This window comes from Lates calcarifer, linkage group LG11, assembly GCF_001640805.2.
Source record: "Lates calcarifer isolate ASB-BC8 linkage group LG11, TLL_Latcal_v3, whole genome shotgun sequence".
Classification (NCBI taxonomy): domain Eukaryota; kingdom Metazoa; phylum Chordata; class Actinopteri; family Centropomidae; genus Lates; species Lates calcarifer.
The window spans coordinates 3659341-3679233 of NC_066843.1; the positions used below are offsets into that span (position 1 = coordinate 3659341).

Sequence of the window (19893 nt, forward strand, 5' to 3'; positions counted from 1 at the left end):
AGGAATTCTGCAGAGTTAAATAGTTTTCTCTTAAATACTGTTCTACTCTCTTGGTTCTGCAGTGCTTCTTCCCATAACACTGAACACTGGGAATGTATGAAATAGTACCACAGGGAATAGATCTTTTTGAGACAACCCACTTGGGAGTGAACGTCTAAAATGAGAAGTGGAGCTTGTGTATTGTTTGAAATGCCAGGCCTCTCCTCATTCAGCATGCCCTCCTCTGCAAGCCTTTAGTTGTAGCTCAGTCAGCTGACATTTAATGCTCAGCCATTACATACTCTGCTCCTGCTTTAGTATAGGCTCGGTTGTTACCGGCGTGAATATGAACAGACAGATGTGACAGCTGGCCAGCCATATGTGACAGCCTTTTAGATCTTTACGCCTTAATTATTCCTTCCTTAGGGACCAATATTGACATTTTAGGTCTTAACACTCAGACCTTATAAACTGCCAGCCTCCAGTTGGCGTTATCTGTCTCTTGGCAACCTCCAAACAGACGAGAAAGGTGCTTGATAACTGCTCACAGCTAAATATGTCTGTCTGTCAGCTGTGGTGAAATGGGTGCTTTCAAATTTATTAGTGTTGTAAAAATCATTGTCTGTATATCATGTTTGCTGTTTACTGATAAGTAGCTCTGTCAAAGGTTTCTTATGATTTTTTTCTTAATTAAGTTTTCGTAGGAGTTTTTCCTCCTTTTCAGTGCGGGTCTGAGGTTGGAAGGCATCGTTTTCATCTATTTTTATTGTGTGGGCGTTGAGAAACCCTTCGAGACTCACTGTGATTAGAGGCTATACAAATAAAATTGACTTAATTAATAACTGGAAGTGGAAGCTGTATTATTTTGAACACCGTGTCATTAAATATCTATATCTTTGCTGCAATTTTTCACACAGCTCCAATAATCCTGCTGCAGTATGCAACAATGTGTGTGCGTTTTTTCACACCACAGGAGGGCACATGCATAGTTTCCTCAACTATTATGTTGAATGAGCCGCTGCCACACCTTTTTAAGATTTTAAAAGAAAACACATTCAAGTGTTTTATTTATCACATTGTTGTATAAGCGGTGCTCATAGGAGTGAAGCTTTTCTCTCTCAGTCTCCTTTTCTGTCTTTCTGTTTCCCTCTGTCTGTCTCACCTGGGTCGTCCCACACATTCTCATTTCTCTTGTTATCCCAGGTTCTAATTTCAGTTGCCGCGGCAACCCTGTGGCTCTCTCCGCTTATGCCTCCTCCCTTGTCTCTCTGAGCTCCTTGTTAAGTGTGGTAGAGCTGGTTAATGATTGTGTTTTATTTCTATTTTTCTGCCAGTAGGGTTCCTTTTGATGGGCGACACATGTCTTGACTCTTGTCTGAGTCTGCCTTTCTTCCTACTGTATCTTCATTTTCTTTCTTTCTCGCGTACTTGTTTGCTTTCTTTCCGGCTTGCCTCTTCCCTTTATTTTCCATCCATTTCTTGTTTTGTTGCACTCTCTGTCTTTGTGTTTCCTTGTTTTTCTCATGACACTGCAGACTGCCACTGTTAGCCGTCAGTCATGCAGTAAATTGTGGTCATTCAAGGACATGAGGTGGACCGTCACTGCTTATTCAATGGCATACTTGGATGCAAATTAGTTTGCTCAGTGTGCCTTGTCTGATTGTTTGCTTTTATGCAGATCAAGTTTACATGGAATTCAGCCAAACTCTCACTGTAAAATTTCAGTGAAACAAACAACAGGATACACATTTGTTGCATACCTTAGGCTTGCAAGATATAAATATCTAGTAATTTATGTATTTTTATGGTTATTTGAACCAGTGTTTTTAATTTCATTGCAATACCACCACATACGTACTCTACATCAGTAGAGTTCACTTATTATACTACAACTGTAATGCTTGGTACAGATTTAGACATTCATTAAAACACTGCTGTTTCAGTATCTGTCCTAATTCATTATTAAGCACCAAATTGTTTCACTGTCTGTTCACGAAAGGAGATGAGCGCAAATTACTTCAGCTCAAATGTAGGAGATTAAATTTGTCTTAACATTTTGGTTTTTTTTTTTTTCTACCGAAAGTTCATCCCTGAAAGGTTTTCTGTGAGATGCTGACAACTTTGTGTTATCTGAAGTAAGAATGTGTTATTGTAATCACAACAGGGAAATTTCCTCCCATCATGTTCAGTTTTTATACACATCTAGTTTGATTTATGATTCTTTAACAATTGTCAGGTTTAAACAAATATTCTGTTATAGCCAAAAACAAGTGGAAATGTACATCTCATCTTTCTTTATTGCCTGCTTTGTCTCCTGTTGTTCATCCACCCTTCCTTCACCATCTGTGTTTTTTTTGTCTTTCCACACATACCCTCCAATAACCTCACTGAAACTGTACACTGTAGATATCATAATGACATTGAGTGACCACACCTGTATGTCTATGTGCAGCTCTCAAGATGTGAATATCAGCAACAGGAAATGATTCCAAAATGCAAACTTTTATGGGTATAATTAAATGGATGATGGCATCTCACAGTCAAAACTACACTGTAGTATTTGTATTTGAAAATTCTGTGAATGACTGAAAGAAAAAAACTTCATCCTGTTAACTCAGTTACTTGAAACAAGTCCAGCTTGCTTTCCTAAAGTTACAAGCACTGGAATTTGATTTGTTTTGACAACAGTCTTCCTTGTGTACTTTGTTTTCTCAGTTTCCGTCTGTCAGGACATGCGTTGTTTTTTGCCTTCCTCATTCTTTTTTTCATCGGTCACATTATTCTGTGAACAAAACCTGTTTTTGTTTGAGTTTGGATGCATCAATGTAAGAAAAAGGCAGGTCCCATCACCTTCTCCTTTTGTGCTTGTTTGCCTTCCTGTCTTTCTTATTGTACTGCTCTTTTATTACCAACTCTTATTATGAGTATTTTATGGTATATTTATGTATTCAGCATGGTCTAAGATTAATGCTGTCTGGCTCCCCACTGTTGTATTTTTTCTCTTATCTTCTTTCTCTCCCTGTTTATCTGCCTCTGCCCCTCTGTCCATCACTGCCTGTTGTTGCCACCATCTTGGCATCTGCCGGAGTGCAGAAAGTCTCTCTGGTGCTTTTGATTGGCCGTTCAGAGATTGGAATGCGCCTTCCTGACTCAAATGACTTCATTAGAGAGTGATAATCTCAGAGGGGGTCTCCACCAAAGGCAGCCTGATGTGACTGATTTGTCAGAGCCATTTAGACAAAAGACGAAACGTGTGGAATAGTTAACATGAGTAATTTCAAATGGCAGAATAGGCAGAGAGGATGAGTTTTACGGCTCAAAGTTTGATAGTGGCAGGAGTGCTCTCAGAGATAGTGAAAGAGAGGGAGATGAATTAGGAAGGCTTGGATTCAGAGCGTAGCTGTTGGTTACAGTCTCTGATTTACTTTGGCGATCTGAAATGTCACTGTGTGTATGTGTGTGTGTTTGTGGTAGTCTAGCAGCTTTATCTGCCTGGCATTTCCTGCTTTCACAACCGACTACGGCACCAGGCACCATCTGATGACCCTCCAAAAGGCTCCGCGCTGCAAAGAATATTGAGGGGAACACATGTAACCTTAACATGAATTAGGAAGACTTGGATTTGGAGGATGACAGACAGAGGTTTGCCACCTTTACTAACACCAGCGGTTATTTTGTGGCTGTTATCTTAATAGTGTTGTGGGAGTTTGGATTTGATTCCTCCATGCTGGCTTTTCTGTGAATCCTATGTGCAGGTAATGAACTGATCTCAAATCAGACTAGCTGGCTGATTAATACAGATGATATGACACATTCATAGCAAGCATCAGCTTGTGGCTGCAACTTTGCAGTCTTTTCCACAGTTCTTCAGTTCTGCAAGGATAGAGGTTGGCATTTAGGTACCAGCAGCCAAACAGAGATGTACGACTGCAGGCACTCCAACGCCCACCACTATCTCAACTCACAGCTTCTTCTGGGAGTGAATATTGAAAATGCCACCTGAAAATTATATGTTAATATTGAAACTGTTGAAACTTTTTAGCATATTTAGAGCTATATATCTGCTGAAAAGAAACTTACATAAGGATTTAACATGAAAAATGCATGTAATGGTAGTGTCATTGAAACCACATTAACATACTATACACCACACAACTGGAGTATACTTTTACTTTTAATTTATTCATAATTAGCTAAAAATGTGACAAACTACAGCAATGGAGTGCAGACTCATGCTCATTCATCTGACATATTTTGATAGCAAAAATTCAATCAGTACCACTTGAGCCAAGTTTTGCTGATGATTCTATTTTGAAAGTTGTTTTTTTTCACATTTGTGCTCTCATTTGACCAACAGTATTTTTCTGTGCTTAGTCTTACTGGTATTATTATCAAGGCTCAAGTTTGACACTTTAAAGAGTGAAATGGCTCATTTTCAGCCCTTACTGTATAATGTATGTGCTCCTTAATGTATAGATAACAATGTATAAAAGGTGAGGAGATCACTTTTAGTTTTAAAAGACGATCCATCTTTTATGAATTTAATGGAGAGCATTTAAAATTCTCCCTGAATATAAATGAATGCATGTGTGTGTGTATATGTGTGTAAATGTGGTAATTGGGAGGCAGAGTGACGTTGGGGCACACAAAGGAGTAACCCTTGTCGTACCAAGTGCAACCGATGGATAGAACTGAACTTATTAGCGCAGCTACCTTTCCTCTCCTTTCCTTTCACTGAAAAGAGCAACAGCAAAGCAATAAGACAGAGAGCACCATGTGCACCTGTCTCCCTGTCTCTAAATCTCCTCAATGGCCTGTGAGACTGTGCCTGGTTTTCCACACAGTATAAGAAGCATTTATGTGAATTCTGTATCTGTAGAGAATGAGTGAAGCTTAATAGGAATGAAAAACCTTGTGATAAAATGTTTTTCTTGGTTGACAAATTATGTGATAGATAGATAGATGCATTCACTCATTAAATTAAGTCTAGATTGGCAGTGGTTTTATAACCATTGGGTATTGCATTACATTATTACTAATTGCTTGTCTTTGTTTTGTCTTTAGGCGTTATGAAATGTGGCCTCACATCAGTAGACACCAAAGGAGAATAACATCTTGCCTTGCATTTATGTGTTTCTGACAACTTCACACTTTTCCTGTTGACGTTTACTCAGAGAGCCAATTTATTCACCTCAGTTGAGCAGATGGAAACACACCTAATTGCATTTTATATTCTGAAGCATTTCAAACATCAGTTTTTAATTTAGTTGACTTTTGATTTCTTGAATGTGATATTTTCTTACTTCTAACTACTTTTCTGATCTGACTGACCTATCATCTGATCGTTACAAAACAGTTGAAAAATAAAGCTGTTTCATTATGTAACATCGATATGGTTTGATTTGGTTTGGTGATGACTTTGTTAGCTCTAAAGAAAGATCATGGTTTGGCTTGAAATAAATAACTTGGTTAAGGTTTGGGAAACATTAGGATCTGAGTTTAAATTACTGCTTTAAGGTTAGGGGAGCGTTGTCATCTTGATTACAATAAGTTTAGGTTTTGGAATGATCGTGATCGTAGTAAAAAGAAACCAATGTTGACATTTTACTGACCCATCCATCCACACTGACCTCCCCGGAGTGGCCTTTGTTGTGTTTTGTGGCTTGAACATATACATATATCGCGTTGGGGCGCTTACGGTGACCCTGCACGGTGGCTCTCTGCCTCAGTGGTTACTACTGAATAGTCTCAGATATAAGCTTCTCCAGGGAGAGGAAGATTAAATGTGACATCTGGTAAGAAGCAGGAATATTGTTCCCTGAGGTGAAGTTATGCTTTTGTGTGGAAGAATGCCAGTTTTGACCCCGCCTCCCCCCCATTGCATTAGATTGCCCTTGATCCCCATATTTCAACACAGTGATATGACAGTATGACAAGTTAAGTGAACAGTTGATCTTAATTGGCTCCTCTTCAGTCTGTGTGCATGTGTGTGTGTGTGGATCCACTTGGGTTTGAAGTACTTTATGCTAATGGAGACCAACAGTAGGGACACATCTACTTCACAAAAGATGTTTGCTTTTCAGTGATATTTGGTTCATTGATGTTTTTCCTAGCTAGATTCTGTCTCTAGAGACAGATGGGTATGTGAGAGGATACCAAACAGCCAAATGGATGGTCTGGTACACCTCGCTGTCAGTCATGTTTCCTGTATTTTAGGATGCATCTAGAAATTTTTGGCATTTTCTTTTTTGCCCTCCAAAAACAGTGGACTTTAATAGAATGGATCCACGCCAAATTTGCCTACACTACTGCTCCTTTTCCCTTTTTTTTCTCTTGCCCACATGAGTTGCTCTACTTCTGTTTAAGATGACATCTCACAAATTCAGTGACTTGTACTGCTGCTGGCACTGTTCATCATTATAATTGTTGGAGCGAAGGGAGGATATGGTGAGGAGAAAATGGAGAAAATAAGCTCGGAAAAACTCAGTGGGTCTGAAATCGCTCCCTTATTTACTCATACACTACATATTAAACATACTGAAAACTCTGAAGTTTACTCTATTGTGTGACTTTTTAAAATTAATAATGCAGCATTATTTTGTGTCTCCATTGTCATCTTAAGAGAAACAGTGAGCCATTGAATTGTATATTTTTTTGTACCTTCGAGGGATTTTTTTTTAAGGCTTTATATGACATAAACGTTAAAAATAAAATTCAGACTCTCAAATGAAATGGCTGAATGTAAGTATAGAGCACTTGGTAGCGAATAGGGAGCGATTCAGGACAAAGGACCATAGTGAAGGGAGGATGAAATTGTCCCTTGCTGAAATGAGCCCTTACAGGTACCTGGGGATTAGACAGAAAACCGTTTTACCTAAGGCTACATTTCTGTGCCAGAGCAAACTGACATGATTTCAAACTGTAATTAAAATGGAAAACAACATGAGGAGGAGGTTGGTGACCAAAGTCTGACATGGTCTTAACCTTTATGTGTGGAATTCTAATAATGTCATGATGTACTTTGAACATTGAATTGATTTTTTTCAAAATGTTTCTGTGGTAAATGTCATCACAACTCAAATTCAGATTTTTTTTCCACAGGAAAATATTAGACTGGATTGCATTGTAGTTTCTGATAGCTTTTGCATGAATAGTAAAGGTTGTCTGTCTCATCAAAGATTCATTACTCCTCGTGGTTCACATAATGCAGCATTAGGAGGTTGGTAAAGTTTGGTATCCCTTTCTTTATCTAGTCACATACTCAAATATGATCACAATGCCCTTTATTCTACTCTATGAACAATATTCTGTGAGTATTCAGAATTTCAGAAATTAACTGATATATAATTAAATGTGGAATGCAGTATCATTAATAGAAACCCACAGTTGGGTTTATTTATTTTGTAAGCCTATTCTATACTCTCAGGTATCTCGTTTTGCATCATACTTATATAAATGCTGAAACCTGTTGGCATACAAAGGTATTGACTGAGCGCATATATGATGTCCAACACCCTCTGTGAGAAGAGAAGGATCAGAAGAGATTAGACAAGCGGCGGGGATAAAGATAGCGCTAAAGACAGGCTTTGTTTTTTGGTCCCCTTATGAGCCAGGGCTCCTGCTAATTACCAAGCTCTCTGGTCCTTGCTAAATGTGTTTGAAATCCACTGGATGCAGATAATTGAGCTGGAAATGTGTTACATGACAAAGTCACGCTGAAGGACAACCACTAAAAAAGACCTCTTCTCCACGTCCCCCCTATTTTCTCTGTCAGACACACTTTTGAAATAAAACTCCCCCCAAATGATTCATTCCACGGTGTTTATTGTTTGTTGAGATCGAATCTTAGGGGATGTTTGAGCCACCTATTGTGATAAGCTATAGTCAAAACAGAGACAGGCCAATGGCGTATGTGTCAGACAGGCCTGTGTTTTCTTGTTGCAGAAATAATTGCTTTTAGCCTTCAGTTTAGGGATGTGAGCCTCTAAAAATCCCTCACACATCATCATAGCAAAGTAGAAAAATGTTTTATAGCCACAGGCTGAATGTTTCTGTCTGTGCATCTAAGTTTTCTCTCAGCTAAGCAGTGGCTTGTACTAAAAAATTTGTATAGCCTAAATCTCAAATTGATTTCACCGCTTCATATGAAAATTGATTTACCGGCTTGGATACATAGATCCTGGGCAGAGATGGGCCTCCCCGGAGAATGTTGAAGCAAAGTGAAAACAAGGTGAAGAGAGACTCCCCGTCATTCTATTTGCATTTTAATTATAAATTGCATCATTGCACCGAGTGCGGTAACAAAACAAATCCCTCTCACTCCATTCACTCCTCCCTTTTGCTTCAAGCTCGGCTCACTTCATGAGAATGAAACTTCGTGCGGAGAGCCTCTGCAGGGCAGAAAATAAACAGGGAGGCTAATACGTAAGAGCACAGCCAATACAGTCATGTGTATGAAGGTGAAAGAAGCTTCACTTCAGTGCAAGTATGCAAACACTGTTGTACCAATACTGTTCTCTATCATTTTAATTCAGGGAATGGAAGAGATATAGCAACAAAAAAGACCTTTATTTTGACAGTCAGACAGACTTTGTTGTGTTTTTAGAGGATTTCTGTGTTGGAGAAGAAGACGACACAAAGTGAGAGAGAGAGCTGTGGACTTGCTTCAGCCAGTATCATTTTGTCATTTAGAAAGCACCTCTCTGTTGTTATCTTGGCTACATGGGCTTACTGTGGTTTTGATGTCTGCCTCAGAGTATATAATTTTTTCAAGTCTCAGATTTTCACAGTGGATTTGGCTCACTCTGCTCTGTGTGTGTTTGTGTGTGTGCCTACGCTTGTACGTGTAGGTTTTGTCACCTAAGTGTTGTGCTGTGAGTATAGATGGTTAATTGATCACATTGGAGCAAAGTGCAAGGACAGATTGCAAGAGCTCATACTGAAAGGCTTTAGACGTGGGACTTATAGCTGCAGTCTGGATTTTTCACATGATGGCAATGTTTATATGTACACACAGGGCCTCATTTACCAAAGTTGAGTGTGTAATCCACATGCAAAACTGTAACAGTTGCCAAATACATACAGCAGCAGTGCAGTTTTTTCCTTGCAGGCAGGTCTTATTGAATAAGTAATATCTGATATTTCTAGCTGAGTGTGCAAATTATTAGGAGAGGAGTATGCTAATAGATTGATTTGCATGTGTAATGTGATTTACCGAGACTGAAAGTCATTGTGGTAAAGGTATTTGTGTGTGTAATGATGTACATTAGACCATGTATTTATCAGAAAGTCATTCACAAATTGCAACTTTTGTGGCAAAGTATGGGAACTTTACAGAGACGAAGTGTTAACATTTTGACTGTAGTTAAAGTAAATGACTTATAAAGTTGAATTAGGTGAGTGTTGAGGAAGCTCTATGGCTTGTGTTTGGATTTAGGATTGGACCTTTTTACCTAAGATAGAGTCGCACAGCAGGTGGTCAACTCTGCATTATCTGAACAAAACAGATATTTGCGGAAGAGGATGGAGAAATGGAGAGGAAGAGGAAAGGATGGTGGCAAGGGCCAAATGCTTCTTCTATGTCTTTTGTTCAGCCATGGCATTACATTAGGTTAAAATAGCCTCAAGCCACGCCATTGATTATATTCAATGATGAATGATGATGTAGAGATGTGATTTTTCTTTTATATCACCTTGGCTTGACTATTGTGCTGTCTCATATGTGGCAAGCAGCTCTGAGTAAATTAGTGATTATAGAATAATCTCATTGTTAATATTTGCAGTGAGTATTTATTCCTGTTTATTATGGACATGGTTATTTTTTGAACAAGAATATTTGATGTTGCTTCACTAATCTTAGCACAACGGTCCATTTGTTCAGTATGTTTTATATGTCAGTCTTCTGTCTAAGCACTGCGACGTCATCTCTTAGAAGTGTAGTCCAGAACATCAGTGCAATGACTGCTTATCTCTAAAGACAATGCCAAAATTAAATTAATTGATATTACCACTCATAGTAGTGATCAGTATACTTGTGAGGCTAGGATATTAACATTATTAATTTGGGCTAAGCTATTTTACTGTGAGACTTATTATGGTATTTCTGTAATCTTAGCTGCACAATTAATACTTTTCTCAATTTTATATCTTCTAAAGCCAGAAATGTGATCAAAACAAGGGACTAAAGCAGCGAGAAGAAGTGTGGCATTGGTATACTTGTCTGGTTTTATAGCAATCTTGTGTGGGTTTAAGACGGGTAGAGAAAATGGGACATTTAGGTGATGGTTTAAAAAGGGATGAAATAAGCAGATGGAGGAAAAAAGAGAGAAGACACCATGAGTGATATGGAGAGGGATGGTGATGTTGTTTCACTGGGGTTAGCTCCACGGTTCAGGGAGGGCCTCTGTCTCTGCCAGCGCCTCTTAATCCATCACACCTCCTGCGGCCCTGGATCCGACACACTCCAGTGTCTCCCCAACCCGCCGCCGAGTTTGCGCTCAGCTCTGTCATGCATGTGTGCCCACTTGTCCCGGCATTCTCTTATCCCTGTTTTCACCCTCCTTTTCTCTCTCTCAGTGAGTGTCAGGGCTTTCAGCAGTGCCTTGGGCAAGATGGACAGACCGTTTTACAGCAGACATGTTTTCATACATGCTCCACATCCAGCCTTGCTCACACGTGTGTGTCTCTCGCTCTCTCTCTCTCTGCCTATTTTGCCTGCCAGTCTCACCTGCGGCAGCGTCTCATAATAGTTTAGTTTTTCTTGCCAATAATGTCAGAGACTTCTCTGCACTACTTTCCTCTCTCATGACCGTCTGCTTGTCTGCTGCCAGAACTCTTGAATTTCTCATAACAGAGAGTTGGAAACATTTCCTTCATATGATTCCTGTGTGTGCTTATTTGACAGGATGTGCACCTCCAGCCAGTTGTGGTTGATTTTTAGAAATGAGGGTCAGCTACTTCACTTGATCAGTCTTGCTGATCCCCCAGATGCATCTGCACATGCTCCCTGTAAGTTTTCATTGGAGCTGCTGTCTGCTTTTAATGGAATCTGACCTTATAATGACCAGGCTTCATTAACCCTCTGTCAGATTTCTCACCAGAGCTGAAGGGAAGATGGTAATGGTGGGAGGGGGGTTGTTAGAAGAGCACAGGGTTGACTCTAAGCTGTGGAAAAGTGAGCTGGCATGTGGGCGTTTGATTTACGTTCAGAAATGCGTCATGCATACGCTCAAAGCTGCAACACTCTGTCACTTAGCCTCAGCCTTTTGGCACGTTTTCAGTCTTTGTAGTCTGTCCCTCTAAACTCTGCAGCCCGTCTCTGTACCTCACTGTTTCACTCGCTGCCTATCGTCACACAAGGTGACCCTCTAAACACTCCAGGATGCCTGCTGTGATTGCAGCCTTTTCTGCAGCAGCCAAATCACGCAGCTCCACCCCCTGTCCACCTGGTGGTGGTGTCTCAGCATTGTGCCACCCCTTTTCTTCTCCTCCCAGCAGGAAGTGGGGCCCTGAGGGAGAGGCAAGTGGGTGGTTCTTTGTATTTGATGTTTCCCTTTCATTTTGCAAGTTAAAGGGAATTTAGATGGAGACATGTTGTTTTTGTGTGTGTGTCTGTGTGCACACATGTAGAGTGTGTTTTTTGTTTTTTCTTTTTTATAATGAATTTATTTACTGTTTTTGAGAGTCAATAGCTGTAATGAATTCCAGAAGGCTTTCCATTTCTCTCTTCTGTCAGTCTTCACTTCCTCTTTCACAGCAGGCCTGGTCGCCTGAAGTCCCTGCCATATGGCCTTGCTGAAGGATTTTTGGGATGAACTTGACTATTTCATACAAATCTATTGATATAATTACATATAATGGGCTTGTCATCATGTCCAGCAGCTAAACTATATGTGCATCTTTACAGTGATCTGTACAGCATCTTAACATACATCTTATGTGCCTTTGGAATTAATAATTGTTTGAACATCTGACTTAGTTTAGCATAGCAAAACAGTGCCTGCCTTTGCCTAAAAGGAATGACTATTTTTATAGTGACTATTTATTTTAAGGGATAGTAATGATACAGTTTTGTATATGGCCATTATGTAATAGCAATAGTGAAGATAAGACACAAAACATTGGGAGAGAGAGGGGTATTAAATGCAACAAAGGTCCCTGACAGGGGCTGAACCAGAGATTCACCAGTATTCATCTTAACCATGAAACCTTTGGACGCCATCTCTACAGATGCATGAAGTTAGCGTAACTCATAGATTTAATAGATTATTGTTCATTGTGGACAAGAGAAGTATTTGATATGATAAAGCAAATAATTAGACAAACATTGGGAATAATACATGCTAACATGCTAAATGTCTGTGTTACACATTAGCATGTGTTAGCTAAGAATGACCTTAAATTGGCTCTTTGTTGATGTATGGCTAAGGTCATTCTCTAACATAAAGTGTGCATGTGTGTGAAAGAGAAAGGGAAAGAAAGTGAGGGCCGGCTGGCAGTGGGTTGTTTGGGGGCTTAAGCTTAAACAGCTGTCTCACAATCAGCCAGCCCAAACAGTGCTGTTGAAGTCGTTCATGTTCAAGTTCTGCAGCTGTTCCAGAAGAAAACATTGTGTAGGTAGTTGGTTTAACAGCTCTCAGCAAAAGACAAGTAGACAAACAACTAAACTCTCTCTCAGTCCAGCAGTAAGTCAACAAAGTCCACTCTGCAACGCTGCTACGCGTGAGCACTTACTAAACCACCTAAACCAACCTAAACCAGGTCACTGAGTTAATTGATCAGCTCTGTCCACTACCATCCAGCCAATAGGGAACAGATGATGTGAATGAAATTGCATAAGCTTACTACTCAACATGCATGTCAGTATGCTCATGTTTAGTTGTGACATTTTGATATTAGCAAATTTGCACAGCTGAGACTAAGTACAGCTGAGGCTTACTAGAAATGACAGTTGATCCTCATCTGACAGTATCGATCTGAGCCTCACAAGGTGAATCTGAAATGCTGTAAAGTCACCACTGTACCGAGGATAAAGCTTTTGATTTATGATACAGTAGATAAAACGCTAATAGTAACATTGAGAGAGGTTTTATAAGGGCCAGTAGTGGGATATGCTAAAGATAACAGCACCATATTGAGACATATTGTGACACTGAAAATAAACCAGCTAAATATGCATTGTTTTTATAAACAGCCTTGCAGGTTGGGGTGGCTGTGCGGGCGACATGTTCAGATTGTCATAAGCACAGATGGAAAAACAAATGAACAGAAATATGTCCTCGAGTATAAATATGCATTGTAAGCTGTTCACGTTATCAGATTTGCAGATGGAGGTAACATAATTGTGGAAATATATGCTATCACCACGTAAAATTTACATATGGAGTTAATATCAGAAGCGTTACAACACCATGAGCTGCTGTGTTGACTCAACATGAACTCGTGGTGTGGTTACAGTATGTAGTGTGGCTGTAACGGCCTGGTCAGTATCTGGGCAGCTGGCAGCCTCCAGCTCTCATCCTGACGGGGGAGGCAGATGCGCCATCACTTCGCTTAGCTCTTGTTTATACAGAGGAAGTTGAATCTATCTGTCTGTTGGTTTGTCAGACTCTCCTCCCCGGCGGGCTGAGGTGTGTGACAGAGAGATGGAGGGAGATTGAGGCTGGACTGGCAGAGTGAGAGCAGACTGTCTCTCTGTAATGAATATAAATGGGCTCCAGGTCTCACTCTCTTCATCTGGCTCCGCTCTCTGAAAACAGGCATGGGACCAAAGATGTGGGATGGAGGTGGCCCATCCTCCTCCTCCCCTTCCTCTTTTTGCGCTCACAGACTTTCTGCATTGTACACACAGAACAAACACAAACATACAAATTCGTTTCTTTTTGTGTTGTCTGCTCTGTGATTTTCGAGGTCCCAGTTTGGCCAAAACAGCTGGCAGTGAGACTCAGCACTGTGAAACTTCAGCATAGTGTCAAAGTAACTGTGCTTAATTCAGGTGTTTTTATATGAAGGTGAATGTGTTATACCATAAAAATGTGATGTATGCAAATGATGTTTGAAGAGCTCACATGATAGAAGGTTGCACTTCAGTGCTCATCATCAGTGAATAAGTTTCAGTTGCTGTGATTAAGTGAGAAAATCTTTTGATAAAAAAAGATACACTTGTGTCATATTATTGCTGAAACAAACATCAGATAGTCAGTTGACAGAAAATTAATCACCAACAATTTGGATTATCTTTTAATTAAGTCACTTTGCAAAAATATTTTCTGCTTCCAGCTTTTCTTTTTGGTTGCAAAGAATTTGGAATCTGGCTTTTTATAGACTAATGTACTAAAGGTGGACTCAGTCATGAACACTTACATAGCCTATGCAATTCAATGAAAAGGCCATGTAATAAATGCTATCTTTGTGAAGCTCAATGTTCAATTGTTGTTTAGACTTGAGGAAAAATACACCCTCTACTGTAGTGTTATTCAGTATAATAACAGTGTTGAATCCAAGCAACATTACAGGCTTCACAATGTAGAATCCACTGCAGGGCCTTTGTATGCATGTATGCAATATGATAAGCTGTTGTCTGGTTCTGTAGTTTGTATTTGCTAGAGAGGAGATTAAGATGTACACTGTGTAGAATGTAAACTTGTAAAACTGCTCTCTTTCTGTATTGCTGTCTCTAAGCACTCTTACCCTCATCATAATTTTGGCCACTTTTTATCCAGCCTCTAAGGTGTTGATGGAGACCAAGAAGCTGCGACAAACACTTCAACCCTTATCTGAAGCAGAGCACCTCCATTACCTCCTTACTTTGTCTTTTAATTGCCTTTGGGGGAACACAGTCTTTGTAAATCTCTGCCTGGCAAACACTGTAATGTGACAGTATTTATTTTCTCTGTGCTGTGTGCATTATCACCTATTAGTCATTCTTCCCATTCACACTGTCATCATCTGATGTCCCATGACAAATGAACTGTCTGAAGACATTTCTACTGAGGGAGCCTGATGATTAGCACACATCTCCTCAATCTCTCAGAGTTGTTATTGCTGCTTTCCTTCTGCTGCTGTGCTCTTGATGTTTGTCATGCAAAAGATGAAAAAAAACGTCTTTAGCTTTATTCTAGTTAAGTGTCATCTGGGTCTATTTAGAAATCTGTGAGGCTGTTAGCAGGGCTGCCAGTGTTGTCATGTTTTCTTAAATTGATTCCCTGTGATTACTTGGCATTCATGGTGCTCTTTAAGGGACAGGATACAAGAAAAGCACTTGGTAAATTGTGCTTCGGATATGCTGGGAAACAAAGCCTGAACGATGACACACGCAGAGAAACACACATGCGTGTAGAGATCTGCGTATACTACGCCCTCTCTCACTCATATAGACTATAATTAATTGCCAGGAAGTCTCAGGTAATTTAAATTGCAAATCAGGGCAGCCTTGTTCTCCCAACTTTTGTGATTAATATTTTATTGTTTTACTGAGCGAAAATGCCACCAGTGTTTTTCATCAGATACAAATAGCACAAAAGAAGAAAAGGGGGGCACTGAATTGAGGAAGATCAGATGCAGGCGTTATCTCTAAACATTAATTAAGTCGTGTCTCGGTCTGGAGCCGTTGAGGTCTGGGTGTCGCCTCTCCTGTCTCCAATCCACTCGCGAAGACAGAGGTCTCTCTCACTTTTTACCTTTCTCTCATTTCTCGCTCTGCCTCTCTGCACTCTCGGTCTGATGTTCAGTTTCTGCCAAGTTTTCTCAGGTCCTGAACTTCTCTTTCAATCAGCCACTAATTAAGCAGCGGAGTGGAAGGGTTTCTTTGGCAGAGATCGGGGGGGGGTGCGCAGGTTGAATGGGAAAAGCCAGATCCTGAGACCTTGTGATGACTTGTGTGGAGTATGAAATATATGGAGAGGAACTTGAGAGGAGCAGAGGATATGAAACCAGCGGAAATGAGAGATTTAAGCAGCAGAGAAATGAAGCTTTGAAACCAAACTGTCGCGTGTGCCTTTTTATTTGAATTTTTTTTTCAACAAGATTTTCCCATGAGGCTGCTTGTGTAGCAGAGGAACAAAAATGAGACAAAAATAATGAGGAAGTTTCCCTTTGCCACAAACAGAAAGTGAGAAGTGACGTGGCCATTGCAGTGTAAATCTCAATTGCAGCATTTCAGAATGAAACGAATCCTGGATACGGGTGCTTATAAAATACTGTTTTAACCTGTCTTAGCCATTACTGCCTTTTGAAAGTACTGTATGACCTTGTGTTTGAGTTTGTGTGAGTGCAGAGTGGCAGCTTGAGATGAAAGTCTTAAGTCTTGCCCTTCACTTAGAGCTACGGTGGATGGGTGCAACCTGGCTGGAATCAGATGGCTGGCACAGCACTCTGCTCCTCTCAAAGCAAAACAAAGGCGAAACCACGCACAGATAAAGGAAGGCTTCCCTCACTGAAGCAGAGCGCGCGCCGCTGCTGTGCTTTGAATGCTGAAGCCTCTTTTGAAACAAATGAATTCACAGCCCTTATGTCCTACTTACTGGGAAATACCGCTCAATTAGACTAAGCATTCAATTAGGAATTGCCTTCACACACACAAACGCAGACACAGACACACAACCACACACACAAGGTCACAGCTTTTCATAGTAATGTGCTTCACTGGTATAAAGTCAGCGTTATTTTAATGACTGTATTTCTGTGTCCCTACAGGGTGCCCATAGCTATTTTGGAGCCTGGACGTCCTGTTGTATTGGATTCATCTCTCTGCAGCTCTCTGTACGGCAGGTGTTGTCTAAGAGGCTGCCAGCTTGACATATTTTTGGCTCTCCTCTCCCCTACACACCCCGAAACCACCTCACCCAACGCCTGGCTGGTGCTCTGGCCCCAGGTTCAGGTTCTCACTGCATCAAGGCTGGCAATGTCCAGAGTCCCAAGCCCCCCTTCCCCAGCGGAAATGTCCAGCGGCCCTGTGGCTGAGAGCTGGTGTTACACTCAGGTGAGGAGGGATGTATGACTTTTGGATGTGTGTTGGAAGGGTCTGTGATTGACTGCATACCATACATAACTGTTATCGATTAAGCACACAGTTACCACTGAATACAAGGTGAGAGTTTTTTTTAGGAAATCACTGACTGACTTACTTATTGACTCACTTACTGATAGATGTGTTCTCTACCTCATACTGTACCTGAGGGCTGTTTGCAACACAGAATAGATTTTTTTGAGTGAAGCATCAAGCGTATTGGTTCCCACTCTTGCTCTGTTGATGTGGGCATTGTATCTGGAAATAAACTTGTTTATTAAGAGAAAAAGATTCACTTTAGATTAACATGATTAATCAGAAAAGCTTTGTATTTTATATAACTTGCTTTGCTCTGGTCGATGATCAGCTGAATGGAAATAAACCATGTCTGGACTTTTTCAGTTACTGTGTTTTCCTCACTGGTTTAGTATTACAAGCATAATTTGTCTCTCACAAAAATTGGTGCCATTTCAGGTGTTTTCATTGTTTTAAAGGTTACCTATACTGTGCAATTGTATTTGTTTCAGTCATTGCAGTATAGCCTTGCTAGTTCAGATATCACTCTCCTGTTAAGACCTAAGGTAGATAAAGTATGTCATTGATGATCTCTGTTTTTTCATCTTCTCTCTGTCCTTGCAAAATTGTTTTGTTTTTTTTATGTTCTTGCTTTTACAATATCCTTTCTTCTTTCCCTTCGTTTGTTGTCAGTGTTTATTAAGATGAAAGGCAGTTTTGATGTGCGGTTTTGAAGTCCAGGCTGACCAAACACCACTTACCCATATAGAATAGATAAATATATAAATAAAGAGATCTGGTTTCAGCCCTTCCTGTGTTTCTTCTGTGCAGATCAAAGTGGTGAAGTTCTCCTACATGTGGACCATCAACAACTTCAGCTTCTGTCGTGAGGAGATGGGAGAGGTCATCAAAAGCTCCACCTTCTCCTCAGGAGCCAACGACAAACTCAAATGGTTAGTAACAGGCTGGTCATTGGAGATGTCAGATATTGAAATCTGTATGGGTTCTGTGAGAACATTTTCAGCTCATTCAAGGCTTGTCCACGTTTTGCATTTGAGAGGTAGAACATTGTTGTCTGAAGTTAAACCCATCAGCATCCAGGTGCTTTTGTTTTAATGGTATCTTGTGTGTCTTCATCTAATCTGCATTAGTATTGGTCTTTATTTGCATGTATGTTAGGACTAGTAATTCTTGTAGCTCTTTGTTTTGCCTATAGACAAATCTAGCATCTTGTGCTTACATTATAATAAGCTCAGAGTGAAAAATAAAGCCATGATAAATACCAAATAAATATGTTGACCCTAAATTTAAGCATACTAAGATGAGGAAACATTTTTAAATGTATAGTCAGTTAACTATTAAGACTTACTGAATGTAGGCAGAGTTAGAAAACTTTAGGGAAGCCCTGACCATTCTTAGCAGAGGTCACTGAGGCAGTCAGAACGGTATGCAGTGGCATGGTGCCAGAAGTGGATGACATTTGCCCTGAAATGGAAAAGCAGCATTACTCTGAGTTCCCTCCAGAGCAGAATAGAGCACTGCGCTGCTACTTGGTGTTGAAAGTTGTCCAATGAGGTGGTACGAGTATATGACTCTGATGCCTCCTGGAAGCCTCTGTAACATGTCCCATCTGGCCTTGAAACATCTTGGGATCCCCCAGGAAGTTTGGACATACAGGCTACTTTCCTTAGTCTGTTACTGCTGGGATGTGGACCCAGATAAGCAGCAGAAAATGGATAAGTGAATGCCAAAGGCTCTGGATATTGGCTGCCTTGGTTGACGCACCTCCTCCGTGTCATATGTAGGTCTGAGGCAGTGCCTGTGGACCACAGCAGATGTGGGTGGTTCCTATTTTTTAGATGGCTCTGGCCAGTTGTAAAAACTAAGGTTCAGTGGGAGCAATGTGATTTCAGGCAGCTCTGGTTTGTTCTGGAAGGAGTTGAGCTGAGGAGGTGTCTGGGGAAAGGGACTTGCTCAGCCTGCTGCCACTGTGACCTGAACATGGACAGATGAGAACGCTTATATATGACTTACTGGATGTACAGTTATTCTGTTTTATTACGTATACAGTAGGCTACACTCAAGATACACTTGCAAGGCTTTGATGTTGAATAGTGTTGAAATAAAATGGCATGCCAGTGTTTCATGTTTCAGAAGAGCTTACAGAGTGCAGGGAAACATATTCAGTGTCTCACACAAAAACATGGCCATAGACATTTTGAGGGGGCTGAAAGTAATGACTGGAGCCTGAGGTAAAATAAAACACAACAGTGGGTCTGAGATTGGTAGGTTACCTGCTTAAAAATAGAAACAAATGGAGATGCACAATTTCATAGAAAAGCTGGGCTTTTCTTCAAATAGCTTGCCAGACTAAGTTGTTTTTGGACATTATGCTATTTGTCCACCTCCTCCTGACAGTGCTTGCCTGTTGTTTCATCTTATCTGGGTGAACAATTCTGACTTTTCTTATCTATTCCTCTGTATCATACCCCACTGTCAGTAGCATTATTGCTTATTTCTCCAATGCTCTCATAGACGCCTGTTAGAGAAATGAGATCCAAAGTGCACTGCAGGTCAGCCTCACTTTCAGGTGTTACAGCTAGCAGACACAAATTGTAACAATAAAAGTAATAGACTTATATGGAACCTGATAAGAATTTAGGATAGTTATGAGAAAAAACTATGAAATGGACATTTTGCAGTATATTGCCAACAGTGATGCTACATGCAGATGAGAACTTATCCAGTTTAGTCACTGACATTTTCCTTTCTCTCCTTCCAGTAGTTTTCAATAAGGGGACTTTGATTAGGCAAGTATTAGAGTTACAGGGCAACTACTTACCAAAGCAGTTATACATTACAGAATACTTGTTGATTGATACTGTATTTCATGA

At 40.3% G+C, this 19893-nt stretch overlaps 1 protein-coding gene across 3 annotated transcripts in view; it reads left to right on the forward strand.

Annotated features, from left to right (window-relative positions):
- Positions 1-19893, forward strand: part of spop (speckle type BTB/POZ protein) — an 84951-nt gene that overhangs the window by 20355 nt on the left and 44703 nt on the right. For all 3 annotated transcript variants that reach the window (XR_001960518.2, XM_018672227.2, XM_018672226.2), the window contains exons 3-4: positions 16672-16957; positions 17831-17952. Coding sequence is in view for 2 of the 3 variants with exons in the window: in XM_018672227.2 (XP_018527743.1) it covers positions 16880-16957; positions 17831-17952 (200 nt within the window). In the remaining variant the exon portion in view is untranslated. The remainder of the gene's footprint in view (positions 1-16671; positions 16958-17830; positions 17953-19893) is intronic.